A 15,076-nucleotide genomic window follows, 5' to 3' on the forward strand; every position below is an offset into this window, starting at 1 on the left:
ACGCCCGGCTAATTTTTTTGTATTTTTAGTAGAGATGGGGTTTCACCATGTTGGTCAGGCTGGTCTCAAACTCCAGACCTCATGATCCCCCTGCCTTGGGCCTCCCAAACCGCTGGGATTACAGGTGTGAGCCACCGCGCCCGGCCTAATGTAATTCTTATATTTTGATTGGTTTCCTCTTGCATGAAGTCATAAATATTTAGCACTAACACCACCACTCCTCTTGCCAAAAATGGTCATCACAAGAACTAAACCTCTCCTAGGATGACAGGGAGACTTCAAATGTACACCTTACTTTTGAAACTGGACAGCGTAAATAGTCTTTTTTTTTTTTTGAGATGGAGTTTCACTCTTGTTGCCCAGGCTGGAGTGCAATGGCACAATCTCAGCTCATCGCAACCTCCTCCTCCCGGGTTCAAGTGATTCTCCTGCCTCAGCCTTCTGAGTAGCTGGGATTACCGGCATGCACCATCACGTCCGGCTAATTCTGTATTTTTAGTAGAGACGGGGTTTCTCCATGTTCCTCAGGCTGGTCTTGAACTCCTGACCTCAGGTGATCCACCTGCCTCAGCCTCCCAAAGAGCTGGGATTACAGGTGTGAGCCACCGTGCCCGGCTGTAAATAGTCTATCTTTAAGGATAAGTTAAAATAAACATTTTTTCTTTCAGACAGGGTCTTACTGTCACCAGGCTGGAGTGCAGTGGCACAAACACAGCTCACGGCAGCCTTGACCTCCTGGCCTGAAGTGATCCTCCCATCTCAGCTTCCCAAGTAGCTGGGGCTACAGGCACGCATCACTACGCCCAGGTAATTTTTTAATTTTTAGTAGAGATGGGATCTCAGTATGTTCCCCAAGCTGGTCTTGAACTCCTGAGCTCAAGCTATCCTCCTGCTTTGGCCTCCCAAATGGCTCATTACAGGTATGAGCCACCGTGCCCGGCCGATAAGTAAAATGTAAATTCAAAAAGTCAGAGTCATTGTGAAAAATGTGTTTTATATATATACATGTACACTCATGAAATCTAAATGTCTCTGCCTAAACATTTCCAGAAATTTCCATATATATATGTCTGTTCCAATGGAAATATTTCTAAACCTCCTCATTATCTCTGCCAAGAAGAACTCAATCCCAAACTAGGCTGATAGGCAGAATAATTCATTAGATGTTTCAAACAGCAAATATCCAGCTTTTTAGGCAGGGAAATAATGTGACTTCAGTAGAACATTTTTTAAAAAGTGATAATAATAGCCAAAGAAAACTATTTCTCCCTAGGGAAAAACTTAAGTTAAATCTTTAGGAGGCCCAAGTATATTGCTAAAAATTAGTATGATTACTGTTTTGGAGTGGATTTTATTTTTCTTCAAGAAGGAAAAGATAAACATGCTGTTAGTATAACCTCCTGAAATACAGATTTTCTGTCCAAAGCAATGATTTCCAGGCATTTTCCAAATATTACGTTTATTTTATTTTTAATGTGTATACCAAATTTTAAATCAGAAGGCTGAAACAGAAAATAGCTCATTTTTCTCCTGCTTACAGCAAGAGAGTTCTAAAATTTGTTCCCGAGGACCAGGATTTTTTTCAATAACCCTCCCCATGATTATAATAATTTGTATTTACCCACCACCTTTCATCCGACAACCTCAAAGTACTTTATGAACAATCTCTCATCTTTATGCCTTCTTGTTAAGAGGAAGGCAAGCATCACACCATGCTTTATAGACTGGAAAATGGAGGGACAGAGATGCAAGGACTTGCCAGATACTAATAACTATTGGATTAGGCAAGCAATGCAACCCAGACTGAGCCCTCCAGCACTGCCTCCCTCAACTGGGAGCACCCGCACCGTTTATCCCCAGAGCCCGTCTGGTCTTTAAATGGATTTCAGGAACCCATTCTCAATTTTGGCTGTGCAAACAGAAGTACGAGGGGAACAGATTCCTTTACAGGTCCCAAGTTTTCTTTTGCTGTAGATAAGGGAGAACGTATTTAGTTTCTTGTTTCTGAAGACCCAAAACTTTGAAAACCTGAATGTGGGGCAGGCGTGGTGGCTCACATCTGTAATCCCAGCACTTTGGGAGGCTGAGGCGTGTGGATCATTTCAGGGCAAGAGTTCAAGACCAGCCTGGGCAACATAGGAAGACCCTCCCCCCATCTCTACAAAAACTTTTTTAAAAAAGTTAGCCAGGTGTGGCAGTGTACACCTGTGATCCCAGCTACTCAGGAGGTTGAGGCGAGAGGCTCGCTTGGGCCTGGGAGGTTGAGGTCAAAGTGAGTCATGTTTGTGCCACACTGCATTCCAGCCTGGGTGACAGAGTGAGACTCTGTATTCCTCCTTGTTCTTTCTCAATTTCATTAAAAATACTTTTCACCAAGACATACTTCTCTTAGGCAAATTCAGAAACTTGATACTACGCCTACTAATTAATAGCCACACAAATGAATTTCTTTAAACTAGAAAAGAGAAACAGTCACTGGCTTTGAAAGAATTAGGAGATCACTAGACATCCGTGAAACATCTGCTTGAATACAAGCTTCATTCATGACTGCTTCTGCTGGCTCTGCAGTATTTAGTGGTATGAGTCATTGATTCTCAGTGATTCTCAATATGAATAACATCAAATGTTTTGTAAAGAAAAATCTACAGCAGTGACAGGGAAATAGAGTGAGTGATGGGGATTAAGGGAACTATGCACTACTAACACAGAAGATCCAGTTTTTGGCTAAGTGCATTGGTGGCTCAGGCCTGTAATCCCAGCTCTTTGGGAGGTCAAGGTGGGAGGATCACTTGAGCCCAGGAGTTCAAGACCAGCCTAGGCTACATAAGCAGACCCTGTCTCTAAACAAAATACAAAAATTAGCAGTGTGGTAACGTGCACCTGTAGCCCCAGCTACTCAGGAGGCTGAGGCAGGAGAATCACTTGAACCCGAGAGGCAGAGGTTGCAGTGAGTGGAGATCGTGCCACTGCACTCCAGCCTGGGCAACATGAAGAAGTGCTGAAAAATAACTCACTGCCCAGCTGCAAGGGCCGTGGCTAGCATACAGCTCCTTTACGCTCCACCTCATCTTTTGAGTCAAGGTCATCTCTTCTTGTAGCACTCCAAACCAATGACTGACCCACTCTTCTTGGGATGACCTCTGGCCAATGATAAAGCAAGGCAATGGCCGGGCGCGGTGGCTCAAGCCTGTAATCCCAGCACTTTGGGAGGCCGAGGCGGGCGGATCACGAGGTCAAGAGCTCGAGACCTTACTGGTCAACATGGTGAAACCCCGTCTCTACTAAAAATACAAAACATTAGCTGGGGATGGTGGCGCGTGCCTGTAATCTCAGCTACTCAGGAGGTTGAGGCAGGAGAATTGCCTGAACCCAGGAGGCGGAGGTTGCAGTGAGCTGAGATCGCGCCATTGCACTCCAGCCTGGGTAACAAGGGCGAAACTCCGTCTCAAAAAAAAAAAAAAAAAAAAAAAAAAAAAAGCAAGGCAATGATAAAGCTAGCCATTTCTGCCAGAGGATTCTTGCGTCTGTTCTGGAGCTCCCCATCGGCCTGGTGGAGACTGTCAGCACTGCATCATGATCTGATGGCTTCCACTCTTTTCCCTTCACGGTGTTACCTCCCAATCAGCCTGCACTCCTGACTCCATCTAAATACCTTCTTCTAGGATATTGGCACCAATGATACTTACCTGGCTGGATTCTTGTAACAAATAAACAAGATGATGGATGTAAATACACGCCCAGCAGGACATGGCAGGCACTCAATAAATGGCAGTGATGGCTGGGCTCGGTGGCTCACCCCTGTAATCCCAGCACTTTGGGAGGCCGAGGCGGGCCGATCACCTGAGGCTGGTGTGGGGGTAGACCCCATAAGTGCCAAGGCAGGAGTCAGAAGCATCAGCCTATGCCCATATAAATAATGAAGAAGAAAATAACTAGAGATACAATCATAGTAGTTATTCATAGGTGGTCTTAGTTATTCATATGCGATTTTAATTATTCATAGGTGATCTTAGTTCTTTTACTAATGCCTCTCAGGTCTCAGAGTGTGAACCTGGGGTGACACTGTGAAAGGAATAACCCTAAGGCAAGAAGTTTTTTTTTTGAGACGGAGTTTCACTCATGTTACCCAGGCTGGAGTGCGATGGCGCGATCTCGGCTCACCACAACCTCCGCCTCCTGGGTTCAGGCAATTCTCCTGCCTCAGCCTCCCGAGTAGCTGGGATTACAGGCACACGCCATCATGCCCAGCTAATTTTTTGTATTTTTAGTAGAGACGGGGTTTCACCACGTTGACCAGGATGGTCTCGATCTCTTGACCTCGTGATCCACCCGCCTAGGCCTCCCAAAGTGCTGGGAGTACAGGCTTGAGCCACCGCGCCCAGCCATGTCTTTGTTCTTTCTTGACAAGTATGGAAAAGTGCTGATGCATTATGCTCCCTACCTCATCTTGGCTACTAGAAAGTCTTGGGCCCCTACCTATATGACACGTGATGTACTTGACCCTATCACTGACCACCAATGCCATGCCCTGCCTGCTGTGCCCCCAGCTTTGTAGTCAATAAAAGTCAGAGTGTGCGGACACTCAAGGGCACTGCCAGAGTCTGCTTTGGTTGGCAGTGGACCCCTGGGCCCAAACTCTCTTTTCTCTATCTCTGCATCTTGTGTCTTTTATTTCTACAGTTTCTCATCTCCACACCAGGAGAGAGGGGCTCAAAGGACCCTGTAGGGCTGGACCCTACAGTTGGGAGTTCGAGACCAGCCCAACCAACATGGAGAAATCCTGTCTCTACTAAAAATACAAAATTAGCCAAGCATGGTGGCACATGCCTGTAACCCCAGCTACTCGGGAGGCTGAGGCAGAAGCCTCGCTTGAACCTGGGAGGCGGAGGTTGCAGTGAGCCGAGACCATGCCACTGTACCCCAGCCTGGGCAACAAGAGCAAAACTCTGTCTCAAAAAGTAAATAAATAAATAAAAATAAATGGCAGTGATGATGACAATCATTCAAGAGTTTAAGACAATAGGGGATGGCACATGTGAAAATATTACGGTAACTATAGAGTTCCTGCAGTTATAAGCTATTTCCAGTTGTGGAACCCACAGAGACAAAGTAAACAAGTACAGATGGAAACTGTGGCTGCTGTGCTGTCTACACGGAAACCACAGGTGTTGCTGTAGGAATTCATTCTTACTAAAAACCTAATTCCGATCACAAGAACTATATGCTCTAATTTAAAAAATCATATTGTTTATACGTTATGGTTTACAGGTGAAAGATATTACAGCTTTCGCAACAAGAAAATGGAAGTTCCATCTACCTTTTTTTGTTGGTGAGGGTGGTGGCTTGAATCTATAAACAAGTGAGGTTGTTAAGCTTTATGTAAGTTTAACGTGAAATTTTACAAACAGGATGCGGTTTGAGTTAAAGGTTGGTCTGAAGTGGGGAAGATCACGATAATCTGATATTAAAAACTTAAGGTCGGGTGCGGTGGCTCACGCCTGTAATCCCAGCACGTTGGGTGGCCGAGGCAGGTGGATCACCTAAAGTCAGGAGTTTGAGACCAGCCTGGACAACATGGTGAAACCCCGTCTCTACTAAAAGTACAAAATTTGCTGGGCGTGGTGGTGGGTGCCTGTAATCCCAGCTACTCAGGAGGCTGACGCAGGAGAATCGCTTGAACCCGGGAGGTGGAGGTTGCAGTGAGCCGAGATTGCTCCACTGTTCCCCAGCCTGGGTGATTTGAGACAGACAAAAGCAAAACTCTGTCTCAAAACAAACAGCAACAAAAAAAACCTTACATACCCTCCAAATTACTCTCTAATATAATACACATATTTAGTCTCTTAGGATTTAAAAAAAAAAGTTTTTTAACTAAACACATTACTAAGCTCAAGCTAGTATGGGTATACGAGTAAAACAGGAAACAAATATTCCTTTATAAACACTAATTCCAGAAGACTTCACACCCACATTCTAAAATCTAATTAGATTAATTTCCCAGGGCACTCATGTATTCTTGGTAGCTTTCAGTTTTTAAGCGTCAAAGTAAAGCCTTATACTTCAATGTGGGTGGTGTTGATGAAACAAGAGTGAGTAATACTTGCAGGAAACACAATATTAGCTTTAGCTGGTTAGAACAGTCCTTCAAAGAAGCACTTTCCACGTCTCACCAATGTAAAGCATGACTTGTAATGTGTTCGCACAGTAAGTATAGACACTTACAAAACTCTCTTATGTGCTTAAAGTACAGTTGTGCCTACCAAAATGCCAAGTAGCACACATTTTCAGGATTTTGCCTTACGTACAAAGAGAAGGCAACAAACTGATGTCTAAATATCAACTGTAACATCTCCAGGCCTCCCACAGTTTGTTTTCTTTTAATATCTACTGAACAGAAAAGACATGTGCCAAGTTTACAAAAACTAAGCTGATTTTGTGTCTCTTCTGAGGAAGCTCTGCCCTGGCCACCACCGTCCAGGGAGTAATCTCCCCTCTTGGTCTTGCCATGTTTATCCCAAACAGAAATCTCTGAAGGGTTAAGAAAAAAGAGGAGTAGAGGCTGGGCATGGTGGCTCATGCCTGTAATCCTCGCACTTTGGGAGGCCGAGGCAGGCAGATCATTTCAGGTCAGGAGTTTGTGACCAGCCTGGCCAACATGGTGAAACCCATCTCTACTATGAAAAACACAAACATTGGCTGGGCATGATGGTGGAGGCCTGCAGTTACTCGGGAGGCTGAGGCATGAGAATCACTTGAACCTGGGAGGCAGAGGTTGCAGCGACTTGAGATTGCATCACTGTGCTCCAGCCTGGATGACAGAGCAAAACTCCGTCTGAAAAAAGAAAAAAGAGTGCTGGAAACTATTGTTAATAGTGTACTCCAATTTAGCATTCAAGGGGAGTAAGAAGAGGTAATAATTATCCAATGTCTGGAACTGTTAATGATTAGTTACATTAAAATTTTTAAAAACTAGTTTAAAATTTCAACACACCGTAAAGTGTTCTTATATAAACATATGTACATATACCAGGCCTAAGCAGAATGAACAAAAGAGAAGGGATAATTTTTCAAATCCTACTTTAAAGTCAAAAAAGGTACCTAGAACCTAGACTGTGTGTATTCGGGGGGAGAAAGGATATGGAAAATCTCTGTACCTTCTACTCAATTTTGCTATGAACTGAAACTGCTCTAAAAAATAAAGTTGGCCGAGCACGGTGGCTCACGCCTGTAATCCCAGCACTTTGGGAGGGTGAGGCGGGCACATCACCTGAGGGCAGGAGCTCTAGACCAGCCTGACCAACATGGAGAAACCCCATCTCTACTAAAAATACAAAATTAGCTGGGTGTGGTGGTGCACGCTCCTCAGGAGGCTGAGGCAGGAGAATCACTTGAACCTGGGAGGTGGAGGTTGCAGTGAGCCGAGATCTCGCCATTGCATTCCAGCCTGGGCAACAACAGCGAAACTCTGTCTCAATCAATCAGTCAATCAATATAAAAAAATAAAGTCTGGTGGGGCGCAGTGGCTCACGCCTGTAATCTCAGCACTTTGGGAGGCCAAGGCTAAAAATACAAAAAATTAGCCAGGCATGGTGGCTCATGCCTGTAATCCCAGCTCTCGTGAGACTGAGGCAGGAGAATCACTTGAAACTGGGGGGAACAGACGTTGCAGTGAGCCGAGATCACACCATTGCACTCCAGCCTGGGCAACAAGAACAAAACTTTGTTTCTAAAAATAAAAAATTAAAAAGATAAAGTCTATTTTCCAAAAACATACCTAGAATTATATATTTTTCACAAGTGCCAAAGTTCAGAAAGGTGTTATGATTATCTTCCCATTATTTCTAAAAAGCAAATGTTAAAACAAAAGGAAAAAAAGGGATTTATTCATTTGTCCAATAAATATTTACTAAACTCCTACACTGAGTCAGGCATTATTTCCAGTACAGTTGGTAGACAGTCCTCACGCGGCTGCCTCTTGAAAGTGCACACCACGATCAATGCCAATGTATCCAACAGCTGAATGTACATTATATGCCTGGCATGGTTCTAAAAATCACAGGTAAAAAAAATTACATACAATCAACACAGGTGGCTTCTTACTATGCTAACCAATACGCATCACTCACGTTTCGCTGTTCTCTTCCTTGTATCTACTTCATTTCTCATTAGCACCAGAGCAAATTAATAAAGATGACAGAGAGGGTACTAGGAGACAGCAAAACCAGGTTCTGTCACTGAATAATTTGTTAGCTGCAAAGAGTAGAATAATTATGAGGCAGGCTTAACTTTCCAGTGGATTTATTCATGCTTCACACTAATGAGCAAGCTAATAAAAAGCTGAACTAACACTTCAGTAACCTGTCACTTCCCTCAATAAGTAGGCAAGGAAAAAAATCCAAATGTAAGCAACTCTTGCTTTGCCATTTCTCCCCCAACCAGCCACAACTTCAACAAGTCAGTGAACATATTTACCTTACTAACACTGCCTTTTTAACAAGTCTTGAGTAAATGTATTCTGGTTAATCTTACATAAAAACATTAATTTTTTCTTTTGACTCTGATGTTACAGGCTAGAGGTAAAACCTACTACATAAGTTTCCACATAGCTATCTTTCAATGTATGCAATGTGACTTACAATAGATTCAGGCTGGTGTCCTGCACACAGTAGTTGTTCAATAAAAATTTTGAAAATTCATTAAAAGGCAATGTTATAAAGAGCTGTAAACTATTTTACTGTAACCTAATCACTTCAAAATGGCCATTTAAGCCTGGGAGAGGTGCCTCACGCCTGTAATCCCAGCACTTTGGGATGCCAAGGTGGGCAGATCACCTGAGGTCAGGATTTTGAGACCACCCTGGTCAACCTGATAAAAACCTATCTCTACTAAAAATAAAAAAAAATTAGCCAGGCATGGTGGCGCACAGCTGTAGTCCCAGCTGCTTGGGAGGCTGAGGCAGGAGAATCGCTAGAACCCAGGAGGTGGAAGTTGCAGTGAGATCACACCAGCCTGGGCAACAAGAGCAAAAGTCTATCTCAAAAAAATAAAAAAAAAAAGAAGAAGAAGAAGAAGAAAGTTTATTTCTATGGAGGGGTTAAAAAAAAAAGTGAAAAAGAAAGAGGAAGAGAAAGGTTGTACTCCCTCTACAAAGCAGGATGTGGCTTAGGAGTAGGCCTTTAATGTAAAATGCACATTAGAAATCTTTAGCTTGTAAAAGTCTACGTTGCCGTTAACCTGAAGTCCTAAAAGGTATGTAAAATCTAATAGTATTTGTGAAGGTCCCTGAAAGCTGCAACCACCTGTTACAAATAACTCATGACCACCCAAACCATAGCTCTGTCTTTCTCCATCTAGAAGAAGAATTCTGCCAAGCTCGGCTTTAGCGCCCCATCATTATCTCATTATACATGTGCATGATTCCAAAGCCACCATTCAAGGAAAACCCTTAATCACTGCCCTCCACTGGGCTACCCATGCACCGCACATCACCAAGTCTCTGACCACTGGAGAAACTGGGCTTACTTTTCATCTTTCATTATTCTAGTTTTTTTAATCTTAAAAGCTACTAGGCCTTATGCATCTTTGCATTTCACCTGAAAACTTCAATTTTGCATTTCTCTTAGGAGTGCAATCATGTGTTCATTCCTTTCCCTATATTAAACTATAAGCTACTCAAAGGCAAATGCTGGTACTCATGTCTTTTTTCAAGGCCAGGCATGGTGGCTCATGCCTGTAATCCCAGCACTTTGGGAGGCTGAGGCAAGTGGATCACCTGAGGTCAGGAATTTGAGACTAGCCTGGCCAATATGGCAAAACCCTGTCTCTACTAAATACACAAAAAAATTAGCCAGACATGGTGGTGGGCACCTATAGTTCCAGTTACTTGGGAGGCTGTGGCAGGAGAATCGCTTGAACCCAGGATGCAGAAGCTGCAGTGAGCCAAGATAGTGCCACTGCACAGCAGCCTGAGCGACAGAGTGAGACTCCATCTCAAAAAAAAAAGTCTTTTAAAACTCCTCATTGCCATACACTTGCATATACAGAACTGTTAACTGATTCACTCTTCCTCATAAAATTATCAAGAGAAAAAATTACAAATAGTTCACACTCTTCTTCTTTAAAAATAATTTCCAATTTTTATTGTAGGAAATTTCAAATATACATAGTACAAAGAATAGTGTAATGCACCCTTCTGTACCAAGCATCTGGCTTCAGTAACGGCCAACTCTGCTTCACGATCTCCCATCTACTAACAACCCAAATTACTGTGAAGCAAATCTAAAATTTCATATCATTTCTATTTGTATATATCCCAGTTCCCATTTATTTTCTTTTTGTTTTTGTTTTTTTTTTTTTGAGACGGAGTTTCGCTCTTGTTACCCAGGCTGGAGTGCAATGGCACGATCTCGGCTCACTGCAACCTCCGCCTCCCGGGTTCAGGCAATTCTCCTGCCTCAACCTTCCTGAGTCGCTGGGATTACAAGCACGCGCCACCATGCCCAGCTAATGTTTTGTATTTTTAGTAGAGACGGGGTTTCACCATGTTGACCAGGATGGTCTCGATCTCTTGACCTCGTGATCCACCCGCCTCGGCCTCCCAAAGTGCTGGGATTACAGGCGTGAGCCACCGCGCCCGGCCCAAGCTGTTCTTTAACTCCTGGGCTCAAGTGATTCTCCCGACTTGGCCTCCCAAGGTGCTGGGATTTCAGGCCTGAGCCACTGTGTCCCGCCTCTCTCATTTATTTTCAACCACTCCTAACCCTGCCTTCCTTCCCACTCTTCCACCCTCAAAAAGAAATGTACAGAATAATGCAGGCAATTGCTGCTGTTTTAGCAGTTTTGCTCATAGCCACTCCCTCTCTTTGAGATTATCTTCTGTCCCATTCACCAACATCACGGAATATCGTGTTCCGTCCTTATTTCACTCAGAAATATGTTGTACCCTTTCCCTCCTTAATTTCATTCTCCTGTTTGAACAAGTGAAAAAAAAATTGTGCGACAATTTCTGTCTTGATAAAGATTACTTCTGATTTGCTTCCCCACCCCAGATAAGCTAAAGACAGCTAAAGGGAGTGGAAGGATTAGAAGAGGAGAGAAACTTCAATACAGCACTCGAAGTGGTAGATTTTTGCCTAAACCGGCGTGTGCAAATATTTGAAACTATGTTATTTTCAAAATGATACTTGTAAACATCAGCGGAAATTCTGTCATGAATTCCTTTTAGGCAGAAGATGTTTATAAAAGGAATTATCTTAATTTAAAGGAAGGAGCTATTGCCCTCAGGATTTTGGTAATAACAACCATAGCTGCTTCAGAACCTAACAAATGGTTATGTAAAAACACTTAAAGCAAACGAGCGCGCGCACACGCGCGCGCGCACACACACACACACACAATTAAGGGAGGATGCGCTCTGTTTCCGTAATTGCTCTAACCTTGTTTTATTTTGACATGAGATTTCTTGGCCTCATCTCGACAGCAACACCACCCTACACTTTCTCCTCCACACCCTTTGCAAATAGAATTCCAAAAGGTAGTGAGGCACTTCAGAGTTCGTCTGGGAAATGGCTCATCTCGAGGGCATTTCGGTGCAGTAAGGGAGATTTCGTCTGCTCCTTCCTGGGCCGCCTCGCTGCCCGTCCCCTGCCCAGTGATTTCCCCAGGAATCCTTGGAGGGCAGGGAAAGAGCTCCATCCACAGCCGGCCCCCTGGTCGCCGCCCTGGCAAACCCTGCACCCCCTCAGCCCCAAGGGCTGCCCGTTTACCGTGCGCACCCCCACGACCAAGCATCTCCGCGAAGTGCCCCTCGCTGCCAACCTTCCCCATTGGAAACTCTTTCCTCCGAGCAACCGTTAAAGATCACTGACCCGGAGAACGCCTCTCCCTTAAGATCTCTCCCCAACTCCCACTACTTTCCCCTCCGGATCAGATGTCGCAGTGCCCACATCCCACTCAGGATCCGAGCTACCCCGAGAGAACAAGTGCGCGCGGAGTCGCCACCGGCCAGAAGTCCTCGCCTCCAGAGCCAAGACCACACTCTCGCCCCGGCACCCCAAAACCTGAACCCCGGAGCCCGCCCAGGCCGCCCCGCCCCCGGGGGAGCGCGCGGTCCGCCAGCGCCTCCGCGGAGCCAGGACAGAACTCGCGGCCCGGGCGCCCAGAGACCCAACACAGCGCCGCGCCGCCCGGGCCTCCACGCCCCCACGCCCGGTCCCGGCCCTCCCCGGGCATCCGCGGCTCGCCCCGGGGGATTAGGGCTCTGCCCTACACACACCGCCCGCCCCGGGACGCCGGGGACAGGGAGGCCCGCCCGCGCCGCTCCTCAGGCCGCCGGGGACCCGCACCAACTCCTCTCGCCTCCGAAGGACGAACCGGCCCGCACCTCCCGCTCGGGCCAAGGCCGACAAGGGGCACGGGGACCCCGCCTCCTCCCCAGGCCGCGGAGACCCAAACCAGCGCGCCCTAGCCTCCGCCCGGCAGCGCGGTCCGCGCCCCCTCCCCAGGCCGCAGGGAAATGCAGCGCGCGCCCCGCATCTGCCCGCGGGCCCAGCCCCTCACTTACCCAGAGCTCGGTGCCCCAGCTCATGGTGCAGGGGCCGCGAAGGGGCGCTCCGCGCGGCGGGCGCGGCTCTCCGGTCCCCTTCCACGGCGATCCCCTTGCCCCCCGAGATCCCCGCGACCGCGGAAAGTCCGGAGCCCGCGCGGCCTCCTCTGGCTCGCAGCTCCTCGCCCGGGGTCTTCTCGGCGACTCCTCCTCCCCGCCGCGCCACAGCAAAATGGCCCGAGGAAGCAGCAGCCGCGGCCGCCGCAGCGCCCGCCCGCCCTACACCCGAGAGCGGGGGAGGGGCGAGAGAGGAGGGGCGCAGGGGCGGGGCGCGGGGGCGGGGCCAGCCTGACAGCTCGCGCACGCGCGCCCACCCCGTCCCGGTCCCCTCCCCCGGGCTCCCCAGCCGGGTCCGCGTCGCTCCGGGGTGCGGAAGGAACCGGAGGGAGGCGTGAGGCACGGCGGGACCCGGATCCCGAGGACTCCCCCTGTCAATCTCCTAATGACTTCTTAGTGACTACTCTGCTCGCAGGACTAGCGCTTGCCTTGGAACGCGGCCGGCCCGGGGGATCACCTTTGCTCCGCCGCGGTCTGAGATCGCTCCCCTGCGCGCAGCGCCGCTCGGGATTTAAGGACAATACTTTCCCCTGGCAGCCATGCGCGTCGTGCAGAATCAGCCCGGAGGCTCTTTTCCCACCGCCCGTGGGAGGCCTGAGAGCCCGGTAGGCTGGAACGGTGGGAGTGGGGCCCGGTACGTGGTGTCTGCGCGCTGTGTAGATAGAGACGTCGAGGCCAGCATCAACGGCCTCGAGTGGCTGGGGAAAGAATCTAGGGGAGTGCACCCGGTGATTTCCAATCTCTCAAACCAGTAATTTCCAACTTATTCAGCCAAGAAACTCTCAGATGTGAAATCACGTTACCACCTAGTGGGTAAAAGCAAAGGCGTTGGGTACACAGATAACTCTTGGTTCAAATCCAGCCTCCGGCATGTGTCCACCAGGTGGAAGCGGACTATGTCTCCACCGCTGGAAGCGCAGAGCGCAGTCCGCCTAATGGAGGCAATAACGCGTCCATCTCACCGTGCGTCCCTGAGGATCAGGGAGGTGAGCCGAGGCCTAGGGTTGGTAAACCCAGCGCTCATTTTATCAGTAGACGGACTCCTTCTCTATCTATTACAGAGGCCTGTGCAAATGTTCCTGACAAGCTATGGAGATGGTTGAGAGTTCCAACTCCTCTGAATCACTAGGCCTTTCCCCACACAGCTTATCTTTCTCCCTTGGTTAATGCTATTACTGGATCCTTTTCTGAATAACCATGCGACTCTCAACATGGGGCCCAAGTTTATTTTACAATGGTGCATTTCTCCAATCCCACCCCACCATTTTCAACCTGCTTATCATTCTCCATTAAAAGCTGGAGCTAAGCCAGGTCTGGTGGCTCCCACCTGTAATCCCAGCACTTCGGGAGGCCCAGGCCGGAGGATGGCTGTATCCCAGGAATTTGAGAGCAGCCTGGGCAACAATGCAAGACCCTGTCTCTACAAGAAATTTTTTAAAAAAACTAGCTGGGCATGGTAGCATGCACGTGTGGTCCCAGCTACTCAGGAGGCTGGGACGGGAAGATTGCTTGAGCCCAGGAGGCTGAAGCTGCAGTGATCTATGATCATGATATTGCCCTCCAGCTGGAGCAACACAGCAAGACCCTGTCTCAAAAATATTAGCAATAATGAATTAAGGCCGGGTGCGGTGGCTCATGCCTATAATCCCAGCACTTTGGGAAGCTAAAGTGAGTGGATTACCTGAAGTCAGGAGTTTGAGACCAGTCTGACCAACATGGTGAAACCCCATCTCTACTAAAATTACAAAAATTAGCCAGGCATGTTGATGGGTGCCTGTATCCCAACTATTCAGGAGGCTGAGGCAGGAGAAATTGCTTGAACTGGGGAAGTGGAGGTTACAGTGAGCAGAGATCACACCACTATACTCCAGGCTCAGTGACAGAACGAGACTGTCTCAAAAAATAAAAATAAATAAATAATAATGAGTTAAGAGTTAGAGAAAAAAAAAAAACACTCTTGCAGATAAACCTCCAAGTCTACTTCCTTTGTTGGGCAGTTACAATAAATTTAAATTGTCAAAACTGCTTTTGGTCTGACTTTTTCCAGTTACAACCCTCCCTTCCTGCCCACTCCCATTTTTGTGTCTGTATAAATATTTTGCTTTCAGTGACCAGGTCTGAGTTCTCTTTCCTCCAGAGACTGCTAGGTATATAACAATCAGAACAACCAGCTATGCATCTCCTAAGACAGATTAATAGCCAGAGTGGGCCGGGCGCGGTGGCTCAAGCCTGTAATCCCAGCACTTTGGGAGGCCGAGGTGGGTGGATCACGAGGTCAAGAGATCGAGACCATCCTGGTCAACATGGTGAAACCCCGTCTCTACTAAAAATACAAAACATTAGCTGGGCATGGTGGCGCGTGCCTGTAATCCCAGCTACTCAGGAGGCAATTCTCCTGCCTCAGCCTCCTGAGTA

General features: G+C 47.3%; 1 protein-coding gene across 25 annotated transcripts in view; it reads right to left on the reverse strand.

The window, feature by feature from the left end:
* FNBP1 (formin binding protein 1) overlaps positions 1 to 12,827 on the reverse strand; it is a 169,180-nt gene extending 156,353 nt beyond the window's left edge. For 23 of the 25 annotated variants that reach the window (XM_032257570.1, XM_032257571.1, XM_032257592.1 and 20 more), the window contains exon 1: positions 12,563 to 12,772. In XM_032257570.1, the coding sequence (XP_032113461.1) occupies positions 12,563 to 12,586 (24 nt within the window). In that variant the 5' untranslated portion in view covers positions 12,587 to 12,772. Of the gene's footprint in view, positions 1 to 12,562 lie in introns of all 25 variants that reach the window. The other 2 variants (XM_032257568.1, XM_032257585.1) reach the window with 2 other exon arrangements.
* Between the last annotated feature and the right edge of the window lie 2,249 nt (positions 12,828 to 15,076).

This window comes from Sapajus apella, unplaced genomic scaffold, assembly GCF_009761245.1.
Source record: "Sapajus apella isolate SASKATOON/1434 unplaced genomic scaffold, GSC_monkey_1.0 scaffold97, whole genome shotgun sequence".
Lineage (NCBI taxonomy): Eukaryota > Metazoa > Chordata > Mammalia > Primates > Cebidae > Sapajus > Sapajus apella.